This window comes from Tachypleus tridentatus, chromosome 6 (assembly GCF_004210375.1).
Source record: "Tachypleus tridentatus isolate NWPU-2018 chromosome 6, ASM421037v1, whole genome shotgun sequence".
NCBI classification, from domain to species: Eukaryota; Metazoa; Arthropoda; class Merostomata; order Xiphosura; family Limulidae; genus Tachypleus; species Tachypleus tridentatus.
The window spans coordinates 161438102-161462484 of NC_134830.1; the positions used below are offsets into that span (position 1 = coordinate 161438102).

Consider the following 24383-nt stretch of genomic DNA (forward strand, 5'->3'; position numbering starts at 1 on the left):
TAACAACCCCTTTCTTTTTTCCTAAACAATTTATCAACAGCCATAAGTTCACAGACAATAATATTTAATATCAGATTATAATGTACAACACCACCTAGTGGAAAACTTGAAAGCATCACTACGAAGACTGTTTGCTAGGACTAGTCAGCTATAAAACGTTCTAAATGATCACACAAGCAACAAATATGTCAACTTAAACGAGATGCACTTTAACGAAGCTACAAGGTTAAGACGCCTCTACTTAAAATACTGCTAAAATATGGCACGTTATACAAAACAATAATGCAACTTTAGCATAAATATACATTTTCAGAAATTCAATAACATAAATTGGTGTTAGCATTATTTGATAATATACACGATTAAATCCACTGCTTATCCCGAAACCTCGGTTTTTCAGAGAGAAATACGACAATAAATTGTCTTTAAACTTGTGCTTGTTTAAAACAGCAAATAGTTAGTCGATCTGTTTGTGCCTGGAAAGGCCCAAACAAATTATGGAGCTAGTACGTCTAGACACTAAAAACCACTAAAAAATATGTACAAACACATACAGCATTATAAGTAGGGTTTTAAGGAAACACCCAAATTTTAACTCCCGTGAAGAGTAAACGTCACAGAAAAGTGTCGTCAGACTTGTGTCCAGGGCCTTAACGTTCTTCGTAGACTATTTATAAAGTGTTACTATTATTTTTTGAAAATAACGACACGAAATATAAATAAAAATTTTTCTTTATCGATTAGGAAAGGGGGAAGAGAGATGTAATCGAATATTTCTCAAATTTATTAAAAGTCACGGACGTGATTTTTTGCATGATTCATATTGTTAAGCCTAAAAACATGTTGTTTTTTTTCTGCGTTACGTCCGTCGAGGATCTGCAACATCACCGACAAAATTCCCAAATTTAGGCGAGAGAATTATGCGAGATTAAAACCCTTGACATAAATTCAACACACCACCGTTGCATATATGCTTTGGCCATAAAGAATGTTTCTTTTTGACATCAAGATCACAATTTTTCTCTGCACTCTTAAACAACAACAGTTCAAATTAGCCTTTTGTTATTTTTTTTAAAGTTACGATTTATTACTCTTTATGACCTATTATAAAATATTCGATTCTCATAAGCCTCGGAGAGTAATGTTCGCTATTCATACGTATATAAAAACCTAAAACAGTATCAAAAACTTCATACAAATGACTTACAAACTCACATGTAGCGCTCTTTGAAATACGTACATACATACACACACACACACATATACATATATATCTTAAGCGAAATTACTGGAACAATTTGTTGTGCGACTAATTTTTTCTTCTTTATTTTAAATTTTAATATTTTATAGTCCTTTCGTTTTTTTGTTGTTTTTTTTGTATGAAACTAATTTATCTCAGCAACATTTTGGCTGAATAATTTTGCAAATAAATTACTTGACATCATTCAAATTTAAGAATAGATATCCTTAATTTACGATTGCGTAGAATTGTTCAAATAAGTAAGTAAATACCTATAACTCCAGGTGCCGGAACTTATAAGCACGTGGGGCTCGTACTACACATTTAAAGAATGAAGTTAACAACAACAAACTAAAGTATCACAAAAAAAATATAGAGAGAGTGTGTTTTTCTTATAGCAAAGCCACATCGGGCTATCTGCTCAGCCCACCGAGGGGAATCGAACCCGTGATTTTAGCGTTGTAAATCCTAAAGTATCACAGTACGTAGAGAAAAACGAATGGTTCCATCAGACTTGATTGTACATATTTTTCCAACAAATATTTAAATTTTGTCTCGTAGGGGGTTTCGAAAAAACACAACTTTTTTTTTATTTTTATAATTACCAAGTGTAAATATTCGCCTTAAGGTTTTCTTAAACTGGTTCTGGCGATATTAATAGTGCTAAAAGGGAACTATATGTTTGTTTGTTTCTGAATTTCGCGCAAAGCTACACGAGGGCTATCTGCGCTTGTCATCCCTAATTTAGCAGTGTAAGACTCCAGGGAAGGCAGCTAGTCATCACCACCCACCGTCAACTCTTGGGCTATTCTTTTATCAACGAATAGTGGGACTGACCGAAACATTATAACGCCCCCACGGCTGAAAGGGTGGGCATGTTTGGTGCGACCCTTAAATTACGAGTCGAGCACCCTAACCACCGGGCCACCTAAATGAAGATGGAAAGAATGTCAGTCCTATGATTTCCTGAAAAGACATCTAGTGGTAATAAAATAATGTACACGTTAGCTAGTAATAATTAGTAATAAAGAAACAATAAATGAGAATACCAAAGTAAGTGACGAAACAGTCAGAACACTTGAAATCAGTGAATCTAGTTTTAACAAATTTAGTTGTGCGTCCTCTTCAGTGTCACCTTATCTTCTGGCAGGAACATTGGTCAAAAATGCCTTCCAATTTAACTTCAAGTTAAAACAATTTCCTGACCGACCACCGTTGTGTTCTCAAGGGAATTTGGAGTTCTGGGTTCACAATGACAAGATTTCCTGACATATAATGTGAAATTGATGAGGAAGCACTAGTTTCTTTAATTTAAACTTTTCTGGTAGTTTCTTCCACTTACTGTTTTTTGTAACTAATTGATGATTAGTTTCTTTTTATTTGAAGCGAAGTTCAAAGCAAAATAATGCACTTCAAGACCTAAAATGCCAAAATGATTACATAATTCACACAATAAATACGAAATTACTATATGATCTGTAACAAAAACTGTTTAACAAATAAAATCATTCACATGTTCATGAAGGAAATTATTATTACACGTGACACAATGTGTCGTGCAAGTTGATATTTATTTTCAAAATCGTAAGGTCGAAATTTCGCTCCTTTTGAACACGGCCTATAAACGTCATATCGTTGCGTTATTCATACTTTATACAAAATGCACATCAGAAACTGGTTTTCAATCAATAATTTCTTAAAGTCAAAAGTATTGAGATTTTTTAAAGCAAGGATAAAAAATTATCACATTATCCAAAATTTTCTAGTATCTTACATATTTTTTATTTTAACCACTTATAACACATATTAAAGATCACTTAAGTTTTAAGACACTACAGGTGTAGTTAAAAAAAACGTTAGCCATGTGTATTTTAATGTGTATTCCCGTTACTCTGGCGCTAGCAAGTTAATTCCAACGGCAAACGGGCATTAGTCATTTTTGAAAAGTGTAAAACATATGCCATATACAATATATATCATTACAATTCTAATTAGTAATTTTAATTGCATTTACTAAAATTGCATAAGCAAAATTTGAAGATTCCACATACGGATAATTTAGTAATGTCTCTGTTAAAGAAACCCTTTTCACGGCGTCACACTATTTTTCAGCCTCTCCCCATAAAACACAACTACAGCTCACAGAATATTGTGACCTTTAGGCACTAAGCAATTGCAGACTAGTGTCTCCCCGCCCGAAAAAAAATCGTCATCGAATCACTGGTTGGTCTTTGTTACCTCTTCAGTCAAACAGTTAAATTGATAACGTTAAGTTTACTAAGACAAAAAATAAAGATTCATAAAAATATTCTGCAAAAAAAACAAAACAACAACAACCCGACTTTAGGGCTTCTTCACTAACTTCCCTGAGTCTTCTCTTGACTTTTGAAAATAAAAATATTTTTTGCACCTAAACCTAAAAATAAAACACAAAAGATATTTGTGGTGATTTTGGGAAGGGTTCATTTGTAATAATATTGGTTAGGTTAAGATTTGAAGTTATTACACAAGAACGGTGGTAACAGATGTCGCATGATTGGTAATAATTATAAATCAGTTGGTAATATTGTTGGGCATTTCCTCGAAAGAAATCTCTGTAGCTAAGAAACAACAAGAATGAAGAACCTTCTCTTTTTGTATACAGATATACAGGTAATATTTTGCTTTAAACCTCTTCCTTAAATTACCGAAATGGATCGCTAAAATACTAGAAACAATCTGTGATGTCGAGAAACCCACTTGTTGAGAAATTTATATGCAAAAACGGCTCGTTTGGGTTGAGAAAATATTTTACATTGAAGAGCGAACAAGGAGTGAAGGTCGAAACGTTGTTCGCTCTTCTATGTAAAATATTTTCTCAACCCAAACGAGCCGTTTTTGCATATAAATACTAGCAACAATCTGCGTCTGGTGACAGAAATTGCATAAAGCGCTATTTAAATATTTTCGTGTAAAGTCTTTTAATGCGTATCTAGTATTAAGCCTAACAAGTGAATTTTGATGTAAAAGGATTGATGTAAAACGTGTTATGGCGAAAGTCGAGTAATAAAACGCCCATAAAAGGGCTATTTTTTCATGTATTAAATGATGGCATCAAAACATTCGAAAACAATTCACTATTTTAAATCATTTGTGATAAGTTGGTAACATCTGTCAAACAAGGGTGAAAAAAAATTGCGTTAGTTCACAGAACTGGTTAAACCTAAAACACAAGGAATATCCTTTCAATAAACAGAATTAAAAAAAATATACGAGTACATAAAATATTCATTATAGAGTTTTTTATTTGCTCTTAAAAATACTTTCAAACTTATGAAAAAAGATTGCACGTGGATAATAAGCGATTAAGGCAATGTTGTTTGCATGCACCTGCTGTATTAAAAGAAATTGGAAAATAAACAGAGGAAAAAAATGATGCAACTTAATGAGCATATAACCTTTAATCAAAATTAAGTACCGTTATCTTTCCAACACACTACAAGCATAAAATAAGAAAAACAGCAAAAACCTGAAATTATACAGGGTTGTAACTAAAGGACGATCTTCAAACACGTAAAAAGATATAGAATAAGTTACAATTTCTAAAAATAATACTAATACCGAAAACCTTATTCGCGGTTGCCAACTGCAATGGAAAACATAAATAATGGCAAAGAAATTTAAAAAAAAATATATAAAAATAACACAGAAATAAAATCTTTACAAACATTTTTGCATTCACAGATTTCTTTCTCTCTTTGTAACCTAAAAGCTGAAAGGAACTACACTGTTTTTTTTTGTTGTTGTAAAAAAACATCCTAGTCAGACACTTCTAACTCAAAGTAGATATTAAGTCAATTGTAGTAACAACACAAACAAACAAACATATTTTATGGTGAAAATGTTTTTGGTTCAAATATCACTAATCATCCTTACAACAAAAACAGTTCTTATCTCTCTGACTGAAAGTAAAAACAGACCAAATCACAACATACAATGTGTTTCATTAATTTGGTCAAAAGAGAACTCAAATATTTTTACAAACTTTTATAATTTGTGGCTTTTTAAAATTTTCATGGACTGTAAATCATATTTAGAAGTGAGTATGCTAAGAAAATTAATTAGTTTCAAATGTAAACTTACTTAGTAAGTATCATTTATATCATATTCAATCTCTATACCATTAGATCCACTAACTGGCTTTTATTTATAAGTGGCACTGCTTTTTTGTTGTTCTTGAATAAAACTAAAGATATTCCTCTGTAGTTTTTACTTGTTAATAGCTCAGATCAAAAACAGAATATTATACTTTTTTTTACAGTTTTATACAAGAACAATTTGTTGCAAAACAATCTAGTTCATTCTTCTTTGTCATACAAGCAAAAGCCAAATTTTCAAACTTGAGTTTTGCTAGTCTCACTGAATATTCAAACAAAATGAAAATTAGTTTCTAATGGAGCAAGAAACTGTGTCCTTCCACACATTACTGACCCAGAATACCATGGATAACCCAAAACTGTAATAAATAAAACAACTAAAACAGTAAAAACATTCACATTTCACAGATGCATCAATAAGTGTTTCAATTGTAAATCACCAGAATTATTTTGGAATTTTTCAAAATCATATTTTAAGGCTTAAGAGGTTTTTAAACTGATATTATTATTATATGATTTATTAGACAAAGTGTAACATTAATTAGAACAAACTTAAAATCAAATTATTTTGTAAAAGAATGTTGTTTAAAAATAGCCAGAAAATTACAAAAAAGTATAAAAATTTATATACAACAAAAAGTAGTTCCTTCATTTTCAGTTTTAATAATAAAAATTCACAAAAACATTTTTTCCATCAATCAAAAACATAACACAAGTAAAAATCTAAATTTTGGTTACTGACTTTAATCCACACTCAGGATTCAACATCTTTTTTTCCCTCTAATTCTCTACATGGTTTATAATAATCACAAAAACTTCTTAGAAATGGTGTACATTTCATACACCATTATGCATGTTATGTCATAGAATGACAGAATATTTTTTTTCCACATATTTCAAAGTAAACATCTTCACATTTGTGTTTAAGTGTATAATAGTACAATGAAGAACAAAGTGTAACACTGGTAACATTAAGGTTTTTTTTAGAGTGCTGTAGCACTTTGAATACAAAAACAACACACAATATACAGCTATGCTTGAACAACGTTCCTCTAGTGCTAAAGTGAAAAAAAAATGGTGGGGCCACAACACTGAGAATGCCTTAACTTAGCTGCAGGTTAGTATACTATCACAGTTGACACATACAATAATAACTAGTGTATATGGAGAACATGACTCTCTCTACATTAGCCTAAAAACTACTACAAAATGGCATCAAAAACCCTTCAAAATCTACTTTGGCCCATATTGCTTTCATTAAAAAGCCCCATATAAACAGAAATTCCACTGGTAAAAATAGGTGATTTAAAAAGTTCACCAGTGTAACAAATAAGAGAAGGTAAGAGTGTGGAAATTATTGTGTACATAAACACTATTATCTACAGACTACAGTTACTGTGAATGTTGCTGCATGTTCATTCCTCGTAAACTCATGAGTGGCATAAATGATCTAGGTGACAAGGAGGAAGGAGCTGGGGTGTGAGCAGGAGCAGGGATAGGCCCTGAACAATCATTTCCTCCTGAAGGAAGTACTGTTCCCATGTTGTTATGGTTACCATTGCTATTTGGAGAAAGTGGAGAGTTTCCCCCCATGGCATTAAGTGAACTGCTAGAGCTTCCACTGTTAGTTTCAGTCAAAGGGGTGCTGCCAGCTTCCTTTTCTCTTCTCTCAGCTGCTGCTCGACTTAACACATATTGAGCAGCAAACTGGTGCTTTGGATCCATCCGCATTTGTTCCATATGATGAAGTAGGCCTAGGACACAATACAATCCTACCATTACAACAAGGGCTATTGTACTTATCAATTCATATACCTGATAGACATTAAAATATTTATTTATTTATTTGATAGGACAGTATGGCCTCTCCTGCTGGTACAAATGATTCCAAATTTACAAAATTTTTCCCATTAATGAAACATACACTTACATCTGTGAGACGTAAAGGGTAAAAATTTTTCCTCTAATAATGACAGTTGTTTCAATTTCTTAAAAATATATATGTATTCAGAAATAACATGCATTTTTAAATATCACATTTTTGTGTCCAATAATTTTACCTTATTTCACATTATTTTGTTGTACTCAATAAATCAAGTGGATTTTTTTTAACTTTCAGAATTGTACAGAATCTTTTTCATTTAAGAGTCTATTATAGTGACAAGTCTGTACTTCGTATAAATTCACCAATTTCAACTACACAAATTAATACGTATGGCCTGATGTACGTGAGCTGATTCTGACATATTTTCACAATACCGAGTAAAGTCGAAGTAACCACATATACTAACATTTTTACATGCCCCTCGCTTGAAAATAATAAATTGTAACCCGTACCACATGACAAAGCTCTAATCAACTTTAGATAGTTTCTTGAAACATCACTGAATATATTGCTTAGTTAAGCAAGTAAATGCATGTAGGATTTCACTTCATTTAATGAAGTCTACTTTTAGATGCAGTTTAAGTGCAATTTATTACTTGTGACATTTGTAATGGTAGAATAAAAAAAACTGACACACTAACCATTCTCCTGTGTAAACACACTTTGACATACAGAACAGGGCCAAACACGAAGAGTGGAATTGGTTGATGTTGATTCTGGATGACTGGAGATGTGTTTTCGTAGTGATCCTTCATTCACGTAGCCCTTACCACAGATAGGGCAGGGATAGCTAGTAGTTCGACGTTTATCTAGGAAAAAAATAATAATCTTACTGTTGTCACAAACTGATGCTTGTATCACTTCTCATAGGAGTCTAATATAAATAAAAATTCAAAAAAAAATATTCACCCAAAATAGTTTATCTCAGCCTCAAAAATAACTTTTACACTTTTAATTTTCTTGTCATCATAAAATCTATTCTAAGAAGACTGACTTTAGTTACTCTATTAGTGTTTTAGCATATCTTTAAAAATAGGCTTAGAATTCTTTACAGACATTTGAACAATTTCTTCGTACTTTCAGATAATAATCATACTAACTATATATCAAAACTAAAATGTTAAGCCAAAAATATTTTATTTCGCTAGAACTCTGACACTAAAATATTTAAATTCTCATTATGCTACAACACAGGGATTAAAGTCTAATAAACATATGAATTATGCTCTTCTAAAAACATTCAATGATTTAAATCACTTATATAATTGTTATATTTAATAATTTTGTTGTATTGAAAGTTAAAAGAAAATCATATGGAGTGAAATTTCATAAAAAAAAACTAAGATGTTTTTTAACCAAATTCTCTCCACCATCAGTTATATATAATATATATATATATTCTCTTTAAAACTAATTTAATGTAAATGTGGTTTATACTCCAGTACAAACAAGCACAACTTGTATATTGTACCACAATAAAGCTCAAGTAAGTGTGTTCATTTGAGAGTTAGGACTTTTTATGCTCCTTTGATTTTGAGTACAAAATGGACAAATTAAGAGGAATGTTGGGTGGAAAAAAACTCTCTAATTTAGATGATTTGATTGACTTGTTGGGAAGTTTATATAAAGCTATTATTCCTTAATTGGGAACTCACTGCCCCAGAGTGTTTGTTTTATTTTGTGGCAACAGGATGCAAACCATTGACACTTGGGTTCATGATCTGCCATGCAAGTTATCAAGTCACACCTGACCTAGCAAGTTAAGGATAAATCCATTCAGTTCACTTGGTCCATAAATTAACCTTCTACTACTGAAACATTAGAAACTCTCTTAATCCAAAACCTTGAAAGTGAAGATATGGAATGTGGAAAGTCATTAGGGTCAAACAACAGCTACTTAAATCTCTACTTATCTTGTTTGCTCATACAAAGGAGATATACGATTAGAGTTCCTGGAAGGAGTCAAGCCACACCTGCAAGAAAAAATGCAACAAATGTTTAATTAATGTCTTTCAAGAAGTCAGAGAAACTGAAGTTAAAAATCGAAAGTAAGAATCCTACACTCTCAACTTTAAATTCTATCATGTCTTAATTCTTTCATACTTCTTTCAAACTCTTTAAGACAAAAGAAAAATTAAACAATGAGACTAGCTGTGGCATAAAAGAGATAAGTATGTAATGTAAGACTTAAGATAAAACCAGCACTGTTCGGAAATTATTCAATTTAAGTTCAGACTGGTATTATTAAGTCAGAAAATTATCTCTGCATGTTAAAAGTACGTAATAAATGCTTAATTGTAACAGTGAAATATTAAATAAATATGTAATTCTCCAACAGAAAAAGCTAGTTTGATTGTTTCTTTGTTTATTTTTGAATTTCGCGCAAAGCTACACGAGAGCTATCTATGCTAGCCGTCCCTAATTTAGCAATATAAAACTAGAGACAAGTCAGCTAGTCACCATCACCTACTGCCAACTCTTGGGCTACTCTTTTACCAACAAATAGTGGGATTGACCATTACATTATAATGCCCCCACAACTGAAAGGGTGAGGATGTTTGATGTGATGGGGATTCAAACCCATGACCCTCAGATTATGAGTTGAGTACCCCAACTGCCAGGCCATCAGAGTTTGAAAGAATGGAATGAATGTAAAAGGGTTATGAAATACCTATTTCTAGCTCTGAACTAGAAATGCATATATTCATTCACAGTTTTTCAAGAGACAAGTCTTATTACTTTAGAGATAATTTGGACAAAAAAGACAAAACATATATAGAATCTCTCATACCTTGAGCAGATTTTTTCCCCTGTGCTCCAAGTGTTATGACAGCTGAATTTCTCCACAAGGAGTGGCATTTTCTCCAAAAATCCAGGAACTCTGTAAAGCTGTTACAAATTATCCAGTTAGTTTTACAGAAAGAAAGAGAGATCTGTTATTGCATTAGGTGAGAACGTCCACACCATGTCCAGAATAGGTTTGCCAATGTCAATTCTCAAGGAACAAATGTGTGTATGTGTAGTTGATTATAGCAGAGACATATTGGGCTATCTTCTGTGTCAACAGAGGGGTATTGAACCCCTAATTTTAGCATTGTAAATCCGAATACTTACTGCTGTCCCACAGGAGGATAAGGAATGAATGATTACAAGAGTTCAGTTTAACCTTGTCACAATATTTTTAAATACAAGTAAAATTGTTTCATATCTGAAACAGTAAACAATGCAACAGCTATTGGAAGAGGATGATTTTTATAATTTATTAGGTGTGAATTTCTTGTCTTTCCACAAGGAACAATAATTTCAAGTTACTACTAAATCTGGATACAATGTCTTGACAAATTATTAACATTGAAGTTGTATTAAAGTTCTCCAAAACTAAGAATGAATTTTTTTTCTGTTTCTTTCAAACATGTAAAATAATTCTTTTGTCATTGCATAAATCTTCTGAAAATGTTTAGACTTACTCAGAGAAAAGTAAACATGCTGAATAACTTTCTAGTTTACAAATTTGAATACCTACAGTAATATGAAACTAATGAAAGTATAGAACACCAAACATATTTTTTATGTAATTGCTTCTCTTCAAGACAGTTGAAAAGCATGTACCTTGATATCCCTGTTTGTCTCAAAAAAACAACAACTATAGATTATAAAGGCCATTAAAGAACTCACAAAGTAATGAGAAATGTTTAGAATCAATGGATAGTGTTATTCACCATTTCTCTCGTAATCTTTACTTCTAAATGTGTACAAAATTTTACTTCCAAGAGTTGTTTAAATATCGTTTGTTACCACATAAGTTACAGAATTATCTTGGTGTTTTTGTTTAAAAACTATCACTTTTGCTATACCTTTTATACATACAAGTGTTACTAGATCCTTCAGAGAATCATCATGTGTTAGGAAGAACATTTATTTGTTACTTAGTTAACCTGTGACTTAGTTCTTGATAACGGATACTTTTGATGTTTTTTGTTAAACACAAAACTACACAATGAGCTATTTGTGCTCTTCCCCCCCACATGTATTGAAATCTAATTTTTAACATTTTAGACCTTCACACTTCCTGCTAAGCCACTAAGGAGCCTCTTCTAGAGAACATTTATTTTTGCTACACAAGTAAATTTTATGTGGGGTTCACCTTGTACTAATATGAACTAGATTCTGTACAGGCATTTCTTTATTAAACATCAGAGGCTAATATATTCCATTGTGTTCATGTAGATGTTTCATACGCTGAACTATAAAACATTTAAATCTTGTACTTCCCTCTAGGCAGTGACTAACTGGTATTTTGTCTCAACGTAAAAAATTCACAACAAAAACTGTTTGGTTTGGAGTTAGTTTTACCAGATACAAGGTTATTCTTTCCAATGTCAAAAGTAAGTTCCAGTTAGATACCACTATCATATGCTTCTTGATAAAATAATTCCTGAAACACATTAACCAAATGCACACTGAAGAAGAAAATATTTTATTTTTCCAGTATTCAGTTTTCTATCATGTAATACTAATATCAGAACGATAGAAAGAGAAAAAAATCTTTGAAGTAGTAGATAAGACTAATATTCCTTTTCTTCACGTTGCACAATTTTGAATATCCAAAGTAAAATATTATTCTGTCTAGATATGCATTTAACACTAAAATATCTAGAATAATGTTAAAAAGGTAATAATCATTTAATTTTCCTCACTTTTATAACTTCTATTTACACAAAATGTAGACTGCTATCAAAATCATAGTGATACATAATAGTTAAAAAGTTACTGTCCTGAGATTCTGTCCTGTAATGAACTGATGCCTCACTTCTATCAACATTTTGCTTTTAATATAATTAATTATATCAGTATATAATTGAAAACATTACTGTGTATTTTTCTATCCTGCTATATCTATAAAACTGCAGGTTTTTTTCGTTTCTTTTTTTTTTTTTTTGGTCATGTGGCAAAAATGTTAACAGTTTCCCCAATTATGAAATACTATTGGACGTCACTGTTCTTAGACTTTCATTAGTTATTAACTGCCAGAAGTAGGACAGCAGCATGTTGTCAATTTTTCATTATGTGTACATTTTAAATTTCAAAACTTCTGTTATGAAAAATGCATGTCTGTATTTCATACTTTAGTTACACTGAACTAATTTCTTGCTCAACTGAAAGTTACTTTTCAATAATGAAATCAGAAACTGAATATACGACTACCATGAAGAAGTTGAAAATGGTCCTGAAACATGTTATCATGTTCTAATATCTGTACTTCAAACCTTAAAAATAAAAAAAAAAAAAAAAAAACTGGGCTCATCTGTGAAAAATATTGAAGTACAGAGGGAAAAGTATGTTATATCAAAATAATGTTGGACATGCAAGTCCAAAACTCTTGACCACTAAGAACAATACAAAATTGTGGTGAAATAAAATGCACAAGAGCTACATTTTGACAATTTTTTGCTTTTTGTAATTTTGTATCCACTGTGCTATCTTTTCTGAAGGGTGTGTAACAACCATTTCTAATGCCACAAATTGCTACAATCAAACCATAAAGATATGTTGACATCATGGATTTAAAATTTGAAATGTGGTGATACTTCCTGTACTTTAGAGGATAACAAAACAAGAATATGGATCAACTTGGGTCACCAGAACAATCTAGAAAGAGAACTACAAAATTTACACTGCACCCAAGGTAATCAAGAGGGATTTCTGTCTGGAAAAGCAACACGTCAGGTGGATACAAGCTGCTTCCATGAAATACCTGCTCTACTATTGCAGTTGGAGAATGAAACAGGTATTCATGTTGTTCCATGTGAAGATATACAGATCAAGTGGCCAAACATAATTCCTATGGATTTCTATATAATTTGACTGTTGGAAGGAACACTGGGAACTATTGTCCTTGCCATTATGTGGCTTATGGAAAGCCTACAGGGAGGACAGATATGCATTGGGCATGTCTTATGATAGAGCTTTTAGCAATGGAAAATATATTGCAAAACTACTGCCAAAATAAAGTCATCAGACAGAGCAAGACTGGACGTCGCAACACTGACTGTAACAATGTGGTGATGCTCGACAATTGTTTTAATATATCATACTCAACATCTGTATTTATCTATCGCAGCTAAATAAATGTAAAATTAATGTGGAGAAAGGCTTAAGGTGGAATACATGAATATTTGTTGTGTGTGTTATTTTCAAACCCTTTGAGTTTGGATACAATACCAAATAAGGTCATTTTCTCATGTCATGTGACCACATTAAGCCTTTTGAGTCCCACATTACACTAAACCATTTCAAATCACAAGATAAACATGCTTCCATTTCTAGATTTGAGTAGCATCCTACCAAATTTCAGAGTAACAACTAAACAAATATTTACTAAAGATATACCACCAAAAAGTCAAATGAAAGGCATTCTGTTGTGCTATTTATATCATCTTTTAAACAGAAATAAGCATGACTTGTTCAATTATTTAATTTTTTTTTTTTCCAGACAGTGACTCAAAAGGTTCATAAATTACACCTCAAAGGGTTTGCAAACCATCCTCTTAAAATGAACTCAAACTGTGACGAATCAGAATGCAGACAGAAAAAACTTTATTTTTAAAGTTACAGCTAAATTATTACATTGTATTTTGATACATTCAAGATACTGTATATCAATATCAGTTGTTGGTAATGATACTAACAACTGTCAATGACAAGGAACTAGTACCATGTTTCATCTAGTATGATTTGTCTCAGAGGATATAAGTACCTTAATACACTCTTCTATAACTGGTAAAAAAAAAAACTGACTTTCAAACAAAGAACAACATTGTCTTGTATCACGTAAGATGAAAGATAAAATATTTTCATTTTTATGAAGTGTAGAAAAACAAATTTCATACTGAACAAGCAGCACTAGTTAATTCATAGCATAAATAGTATTTGCAATGAACGTTTTGACAATAAGCAACAAATCAGTTATTTATAAATATATTATTATGTAGAATTACCATCTTTTTGCTTGCATATGTAAATTTTTCAGAATTTTCATACACAATAAGGAAAGCCCAAATCATGAAACAGTAATTTATAGCAACCCCAAAATTCAATTTCATGAGGTATCTTAGAACAACATTTGATTCTAACAATTTGGAAAAACAAATGAATACCACAAAAACATTGTCAAGTTGTAAACATACCTATGAAGGGGAAAATATTTTTATATTTTGTCCATTAAAAACAGGAAAACCTTTAAAAATATATAAACGTTTCACACAAAATAAATATAATAAATTGAAATTTTTAGAAGGTCTATGTACAAACCATTCTATAAGGTGAATCTTCCACTGTCACATAATGTATATTACTAATTCAAAGATGAAAAAAAGTCAATAGTCATGATCTGATATCTAAAAACATGCATTGTAATGAAACAGAAACAAATAAACTGATAATAAGAAACATTACACCATATTATATGATGTAACTTTGAGCCTTATACAAACATAAAAACTAAGAAATACATTCCCCTTTGCAAAGAAAACAGAGCATCTGTACCGTGTGTTAACTAGGTGCAATGGAAAATTATTTCCATACTTTAATGTTTTTCTATTAAGAATTATAGAAGTTTCACTAAATTATATTATTTTCTGAAACTTTTTGCATAATTGGATAACATTCTATTCCGTAAGAACTATATATTCAGGAAATTTCTTCCGAATCGCTAGATTGCAAGCAATAATTAAAAAATGAAAACCAATGTATGTAAATTATTCAGTAAGTTTAAGCTGGCAAATGTTAATAATGTTTTATTGTATACAGCAGTAATAATCAAATAATACACACAATTCTTTGCCTGAAAAGAAATATTCCATTAGTCTTACAGGCCAAGTTTCTGCTACAGAACTGTAAAAATAATAAAGTAATTGTGTAAAATGAATGCAAAGTATATTTACGTAATTTACATTTTATTAGAGTACTCAAATTATAAAATAATAATCAAAATGGATCCGTAAGTAAGGGAAACTATAATATTGTCTCACCTTTTTCTCTGTCTTTGGAATAGAAATTTCTCATTTAGATATGTCTAATATTTCTACCGAAATTAAAATCATTCTTTCTAAAAAATGATTACAGAAATCATACGACCATTTTACAGTACAGGTTAAAAGTGTTACAGGAACTTGTACTTTTTTTTTCTTTCATGTTTCTCATTTCATCTATGATCCACATAAAACACTCCTTTAAAAACACACAACAAAAAGTTAAAAAACATACTTGCAAGGAACTTTGAACCTTCTGAGTAACATGATTCAGGTTTGAACATACAGTCTCAGCAGTTCATTCTTATCAAATGTACTACGTAATAGGAAGCAGAATACCTCAGCAGTATGCCTTTCATTTGACACTTAAAATTTACAAGACTGACTGTGACACTGAGACGAGAAAGTGTTAATAATACAAGAACAGTCCTTTAAATAATCTTGTTCAGAAATACTAAAAGAACAACTGGATATGACTTTACCAGAGAGTGATATTTGAATTTATTGCACTATTTTGGCTCCTGTACTAAAGCACTCAAGAAAAATAACATATCAATTTTTAATTATGGAAGTCTATTCTTTCTGATCAAGGCTTCAGCACAGAATTTGAAAGTTTTGCAATGTATGGAAGTTTTAACTTTAATACACTCATCAATCCAAGTTATGATTTATACAGAACACGAAAAAACGTGAAAATCAAACATCGACCTTTCACTATCTAAGTTATTTTAATTTATTCTAATATTTTTCAATGAGCTACTAAAGATGAGTGTTTAATAAACAAGCTAATAAATAGCATGATCCACATAACATACATACAAAAGTATGTATCAGTTAAAGTTAATTATTTCTTTATACTAAAAAAGGCAACAAAACCAATGAAGAAAATACATTTAAAAAACATTTCTACCAATAAAATAACTTGTAAATTTACATCTGATTCTAACATTTGTCATTTCAATGATAACTCTTAATAGCGATAAAAAAAGGGAAATAAATGCAGTAAAAATACGATATGCAACTTGTGACCTAACAGAGTTATACTTGACTTTTCAGCACCTTCAAATATATATTTACAGGTAATTATAAATTCGTTTTTTTTTTTTTCAGTCTTCAAACATCAATTTCACCGTATGAATGAACTTATATGGAATTTATTTTACTGTGTGTCTGAATATGTAGTTTTATCTGACAACGAACAGCATAAAATACTGTCAATATTACCATGTGACCTCCTGTAGCCAACTTTGACAAACACAAGATACAGTAACAGAAGTCTTATATATCCATCTTATAAAAGATATAATAGTATGTTATGCCATACACAGACATCAGCATTATGCATCCAACAGTAGCAGCCAGTCGTACATTTCCTTTCATTGTTAATTTACTAGGGCACAGATTATTCATTTTTATTCCACACACTTGATACCACATGTAACTGTGCATCCAAAGACATGTTTTATGTACATACCATATTCTCATAACAGTAACTCTACTTCAAACTGGATATGGATTAATTCTAGACTCAACCAATTACTGGGTTAGTATTTTGACAACTGATTACAAAAAACAAATGAAAAAGTGGCCAGTATACCCTTGTATTAATTATGCATGATGGCATGGGCACATTTTGCCATCATACACGATTGCTTGCGTTTAGTTAATGAGTGGGTGTGTTAAAGCAGAATGGAGATCATAAGAATCAATAATAGGCCATGCTAACATGACAAAAAAATGATTAACCTTACAGTGGCAAAAGTCAAATTAATTAAGAAAGCCATAAACAACATTTCCCAAAATAATTAATTACTGCTCAAACAATGTTACATTGCTATTAACAATCTATTAATATTCAACGAGCTATTGGCTGTAGATAACCAGTCATGAAATATGCATTTATAACCAACTCCCACTGCTGCATCTCAGGAACTTACTCATGAGTTAATTTCTTACATTATGTGCATGCAGAGACAAATGTAAAGAACTCACTTTGTTACATGGATGTATTTTCAATTTCTTTATAGCTTACCATAGCCATGCAAAATTTTTAACAACAGTTAAAATCACCTGATGAAACAAAAAAAAAAAGGATTTATTTTCTTTGCAAGAAAGTTAATGCAACATTACGTACCCATGTAAACGTAGTTACATTTAGGCTCAAGACATCTTGGGAGAATGCTTTATGTATAATGCAAGTGCAAATTGACTTTTTCATATGTTACCTTGTAAATGGAGAAAAGTAAAATCACTAAACTTTCCAAGGTTTTGAGATCATTGTGTATCCTTCATTTTAGATATGAACAAAGTAAAATACACAAGCATATTGAAACTGCTCTTATAAAAATAAACTGAATAAACATTAAACGATAACACAAAAAAAAAAAATTATGTTTCCAATTGTTTAGTGTTTATTATCTTTTTCACCGGTCCGTTATGAACTTATTTTTAGATGCAAAACGATCATACATTCTGGTACAGGATATGCATTTCCATAAACATAAAAAAAAGACAAAACAACCCCTTCATTCTTCTCTGTAACCTACACAATGTTTGAAACCATGTACAAAGTTTTATTGAAGTAATGCTATACAGACATGCATTAAATTTAACTTATCATTACTTTAAGTGACATTTCATAAAACTAAGATGGCTCAGCTGACATGGAACTACAAGTGTTAAGACATTTTAAAGGAGTACCACAGTGGTTTCCAAAACTGAAGAGATCTTAAAGTGGAAACTTGAACAGAGCAACAAGACTGCCATGTATACATCATAGTTTATGAGAATTTTTGTATGAGATCAAATATACATGGAAAGAAAACATTTCTTTCTCAAAATGTTTAAATATTAAATTGATTTCAATTACTGCTGAAATGTTACACATCTGAGGTGGTTCTACTCGTATGGCACTCTAACTATGAACAGCATCTTCCAGAATGTCAAAATGCAATGATACTGTTTTATAAACATTCTAGTGCATGAGACTTTGAGAGTGATATTGTGTATATGTTTATATATATATATATCCAAAAAATGCAAGTTAAACTTCCTTCTCAATCTGGTTAAATAGTCACTATTAAGGTGCATTGAGAAGTACTATTTCAATTACTAGGCTTAAATTAGTACTAATCTACTTATTATAGGCTTAAAAAAGAAGACTGAGGTCTAGTTGCCAGTGGAAAGTGCAGAGGTTGGGATGTACTGGGTGATGAAGTAACTGGTGGGACTAGAAAATGCCCCATGGCTAACTGTTGGTTAGTCAGAAATCCACCGAGTGCAGGATGACCAGTAAAGCCCATGTGGGCTGCTAAAGAAGTCGGATGCAAATGAGTACCCTCGTGTGAATTTGAAGGACTCCGCACTAGGGAGGAAGTTGGGGAAGGATTAACAGAAGGCAAACAAAAGGGAGAAATTGGGTTTTTATCCATTACATTTGAGGTAGCACGATTAGGATCAGATAGAGCATGGGGCTCGCAGTGTTTTTTCTTACTTGGAGTCCCTGAAGCATTTGGGTCCTTGTGAGTGACTCGCATGTGCTCCATGAGAGCTTCTCCATTCACACAGATCTTATGACAAACAGGACAAGACTGTGAGTTAGATCCTCCAAGCAAGGATGCATGTTGCTAGAGGGGATAAAAAATAAAAGACATAGTTGAGTAGTTTGAACACCAATCCATAATCAATTTTTATATTAAACACAACAAAACTGTTCTCTCTTGATATTAAACTATGACAGTTATCCATATCTTCTATAAAACTGTTAAATAGAATTTAAGGTAAGTATGTATGACACTAAAACTTTTGATGGACAATTTTTACCTATTATTAAATATGCCATTAGAATACCACATACAAAAGTTTGTGAGTACTGTTTTCATAATTATCTGAAATTTACTTAAAACAAAGGATGAGGAAGAGAACAAAAAAATCTAAACTTTAATTATTCTGAACTTACATATGATATTAAAAGGTCTGTAGTTTGTTTACAGGAAGTTCCCTAAAGCACAATGTATATTCGTACACTCTATATACCTTATTAAAATGTTTTGTTTTTTCTCTATACGAGTTCTGATATTGCAACAATAGTGTTGCAAGCTTCAAGACTGTTATAAATTCAACTGATATGTATGTAATAAAGCTTTTGAATTTCATACTTTATACTGTAAGTTTATAACTACTCCTATTTTAGAATACTGATAGTTTTGCCAGAAACATATTTAGACAACCCAACAGCAGAAAACAATATTATAACTAAATGGAGATTATGAATACATAGGCATTTTACTGTTATAATAATAATAACAAACAAAAGAAGACAACCAATCATAATGAAGGAAGGTTACAGCCAAGTTTAAAACACCAATATTAAAATGTACAATTTTCATCTTTGACGACTGTACACGACCATTCCGCTCACTGTTTGACGGTTCGTTTTTAGTTGTTGGGAATTGAAAAAAACCACATCTACGTTGATAATGAAATTGGCTCAACACTCTCAAATGCTTTTCAAAATGTGATATAAGTAAAAACAAAACGTGCTGAACGGTAAATAACAAAAGCAGTATCAAATGAATGTTTTTCCACCAACTTTTTTTTTCAGTTTACTGTAATCCCTATAATTGTATTAATGTATTATGCCGAAAAAAAGCATAATAACAAAATATAGAAACATTAATGTATTATTAGAACAAAGATTGACAAATTCCTCAAAGTTTATTGGATTAGTAAGAATAAAGCTGCAAAGAAAGATATCTATACTGATGCCATAACTGGGATCAAGCTCTGAATTTTTTGCTTCCCAACGAGACAAAGGATGTCAAGAAAAAAACTGTATGTTAGATATTCAACATTACAAGCCAAAGTCAGATACATACAAGGTTTAGAATTAAGTATCATTGTTACAAAGTATTGACTTTCATGGGAAAAAATATTTTTGGAGCTGAGTAGAAATTAAAACAGTAAGAATTACAAAGGAAATCATTAAAATACAAAATAATAAAAAACCCTTAAAGTTTGTATGAAGCCTAGACAGATGAATATAAATGAGCATCAACTGTTTTAAGAATCTTATTCTCGAGCTGCACTTGGATAGCGCCAGTGATGAATTATGTTTAAGGATGAAAGTTCTGTGTAAAATCTGTCAACCACATGTGTTAGAAAACTGATTCTTCTGCTTGCATGTGGATGATTTAGAAAAGAAAAAAAAGGAAAAAAAGAACAAGGAAAGAGCTTAAGAAGGATTGGACAAAAGAAAAGAAAGTTACAGTAGGAATGTTTTGAATCACGTCTTTGTTGAAATACCTTGACAAGTAATCCTTTGTAAGAAGTGTCTCACACAACTTGAAAACCATATGTGGCATTCAGACTGTTAACTAAAAGTTCCCATTGAAAAACTGGTATGTGTGATATAAGAGATCTTAACTTCCTTTCTCAAATACTTAGTTTAATCACATAAGACACACATACACACACAGAGATATAAAGATTTGTACAAACACAAACTGTTGTAAAAATAACTACACCAATATTTTCTTTAAAGTATATACTCTGAAATTGTTAGTATTATATCAAATTTAACCAAAGAGGTATTCATCCTGTTTATAAGCAATGTTAGAAAGTAAACAGAAGTAAAAAAAAAAAAAAAAACAGGCCCTACAAAATATTAAAATATACTGTGGTTAAATCTTGTTAAACAACTTGATCAATGCCACATCAGGAAATGTTTAAAGTAACTTAATCATTTTTCAAGTTGTAGAAAAGCCTTGGTTGAAGTTGTCAATGTATTAAAGATAAAATCTTGCTATAACTGGTTGTCATATTTTAAACTGATATAAAAACAAAAACAACTGCATACATGTATCTAGAATAATTATTTTTTGCCTTGTTTCCATTTTCTACAACAATTGCAGACAATTACATTTCAGGTTGCTATCAGTTTTTTTTTCTAACTAACTTGTAAATGTTTTAAACACATTAAGGAATTAATTCATACAAAGTAAAACTAAGGAGTTAAACTATATTTATTAATAGATAAAACTGTGTGCAACAGCAAATCTTTTTCTTAGGACTAAAAATTTCTTGGGAATGAAAACATTCCATGATCACACAGTATTAGCTTATCTGATGTGAAATTACTTCCAAATGCAGTTCTCCCATGGTGTAGGTTTTGTTATATAGACCCACACATAGTTAACCCTAACAGATAAGTTTTTTATATTTTCATTCTGTGAGAGAACATGCATGAAAGAATATGAAGTATATATATATATAAAATAAAATACAAGTTTGTTTGTTTTTTAAATTAATATTAACAGAAGCTACGTTATGTTAATATGTCCTTGTTAAGCACAAAATTATACTAAGTTAATAAAGATAAATAATAACACTATATAACAAATTTTTGTTCCTGGATAGAATCTGTTATTTCTTAATTGCTTATGTTGTAAAAGTACAGAAAATGGCTGTTATTCCCTTCAAACATTTTCATTTACATAAGATCTGAATAAAACAACATATGAATCAAGATTTACATGTATTTAAGCTAAAGTTATTCAACAATGTTTAGAAGTGAATAGTTTTTCAAGATTTCCGATTGTAATGTAAATCATTTTCACGTATCAGCCCCCAAATATAAGTCTCCCATCATGTTTTCGTTATATGCTCTCAGGTCACAAAAACAATGTTTGAAGAGAAAAATAGGTCTTTTCCATTTAATTTAGGCATAAGCAATTGGGAAATAACACTTTCTGCCCAGGAACAAGGAAAAGTAAACATTTTGTTACATAGTGTAATACTTCAATAACAAAAACTTTTCTCTCTTTTATATGTTTGTGGCAAGTATATTTAAAGTGATTCTCTTCAAACTTAAACAGTTTTAAAATAGATAGTCTCATGGTTGAGTAAAACTTGGAAAATGTGACAACATTCATGTTGAACAGTTTACACAGTAACTGGACTATTATAAAAACAACAACATTTAATTATTTCATAATTGAAGATTTAAACGAAAGAAGGTGGTACCCACTTTTAATCTGTGTGTTCTTAAACTGCTTTCTGAAGCAAATCCTTTCCCACAGATATTGCAGTTAAATGGTCTGTTTTTAGATCGCTCCATTTGGCTGTCGTGATTTCTCAAATGTTGCTGCAAGTTAGATAGCTGAATAAAAGCACGTCCACATTCTTGGATGTGGCACTTGTAAGGTCGTTCACCTAACAGAATGACAGTAAAACTGGTGTGAAAGTCTGTTGGGTAAAAACAACAACAACAACAAAAATACAGAGTTTATTAACTCAAAACTGCTATATACACAGAAAGTCAATTGTGCTGTATTTGATCGATCCATATATGCCAACTTGGTGGTTCAACAGACAATGTTTAGTATTTATATATTTAGGTTGAAACAAATTTCCTGTCAGAAATAAACTTATTGTCTACACACAAGAGAAATGTCAATATAGAAGATTACCAAACGTAACAAAGCCAACGGACAGAAAATTTTGATAATGGAACTAGTATGCAATGTTTTGTATAGAAGCAGAAACACTGTATACAGCTGAACACTTAGAACTACAATGCACACTTCAAAACCATTCCCCCAATCACTTTGGAACATCTTACATATGGATACAGCATCCAACCTAGTTAGATGTGCTTTTTCTCCACTCCAGACAATGTCATTAAAGGAAGTGAATACCTTGCTAGTCTCCCCAGTAATACTTGATAAATTACTGCAAGACGTCCCACTTCGACACAACAACTTCATCAGTGCTAATAAACCCAAAGCCTGCATTAATCCTACAAAGGTGCATATCCTGAAAGAGGATGTATTTATTTCTAACCTATAAAGACAAGTAGATCTTAACTACCTCTGTAGTCCTGGTAATTCATCACCTGGTATAACCTGTGGAACTCCCAAGAACCAAACCAACCCTTTTCTTCCATTTTCCTCAACGGCATCGAACTGTTGATTCCTTACAAAGACATTGAGCTTGCCTTTAGAAGCAGCCACAGGATCCAAACCCCATGCAGCACATAGAATTTATTCCAGTAAATCCAGCAACACGGCCCACTTTATCAAAATAGGTACTACGTCTAGACAAGCTGCTAAATTCATTTTAAATAATGGATGTTTTACTATCCCTCCCATTTCAGGGCTAGGAAACCATGTTGAAGAAACATCTTCAAACAAGTCCCTCCCATTTGAAGCCAGTCCAGAAATCATGAACACTTGCTATTATACAGCAGATTACACTATCTAGCCCAGTCAACCCCAGTGCTCAAAACCTAACATTGCTACTTTACCAAAAAATACACCATCCAGTTTAGCCAACCACAGCAATCAAATACCTACCATGAGAAAGATCAAGAAAACTGATCAAGGCATGCAAATAAATAGTCCAGTACTTGAAGATAAGTGTACAATGACAGCCTTTCGTGAACTAATAGACAAGACAAGAAACAACTGCAACACGAGAACAAAACCACAATAAACAGAAGAAAAATCTACCAACATCCAGACATGATCATTCCCTTTCCTTGTATAGAAGAGATTAGCTTTGCTCAAAACAACCATAGTGACATCCTCTTCCTATCAGTGATGTCAAGAAAACCCACTTGTAGAGAAAAATATACATGTAGAAACAGCTCATTTGGGTTGAGAAAATGTTTTTACGTAAAGGAGCAAACAACGTTTTGACCTTCTTCAGTCATCGTCACGTTCACAAAGAAAGAAAGAGGTAACTGACCGGAAGCTGACCACATGCTTGAAAGGGGTTGTGTAACTGAGTTTCAGGTCAGTTACCTCTTTCTTTCTTTGTGAACCTGACAATGACCGAAGAAGGTTGAAACGTTGTTCGCTCCTTTACGTGAAAAATTTTCTCAATACAAGTGAGCCATTTCTACATATATATTTATCCTCTTCCTATGTTCCTAAAGATCCACTGGGCATCTACTTTGATGCCTTCCCTCCACCAGATGAACATAACCATGAATTCTCTAGTTTTCTTGTCTTCCAGTAGCACAATGTTTCTTAACCTTACTTATTTTCTTGGAGGTACACTTGGGCATGACTCTGCTAAACTATTCAGTG

At 31.6% G+C, this 24383-nt stretch overlaps 1 protein-coding gene across 5 annotated transcripts in view; it reads right to left on the reverse strand.

The window, feature by feature from the left end:
• Positions 1 to 4661: 4661 nt before the first annotated feature.
• Positions 4662 to 24383, reverse strand: part of LOC143254306 (uncharacterized) — a 269977-nt gene continuing 250255 nt past the window's right edge. For all 5 annotated transcript variants that reach the window (XM_076509269.1, XM_076509262.1, XM_076509258.1 and 2 more), the window contains 4 exons: positions 22319 to 22503; positions 18785 to 18917; positions 7903 to 8070; positions 4662 to 7130 (listed from right to left, as the gene is read on the reverse strand). In XM_076509269.1, coding sequence (XP_076365384.1) covers positions 6769 to 7130; positions 7903 to 8070; positions 18785 to 18917; positions 22319 to 22503 — 848 coding nt within the window. In that variant the 3' untranslated portion in view covers positions 4662 to 6768. The remainder of the gene's footprint in view (positions 7131 to 7902; positions 8071 to 18784; positions 18918 to 22318; positions 22504 to 24383) is intronic.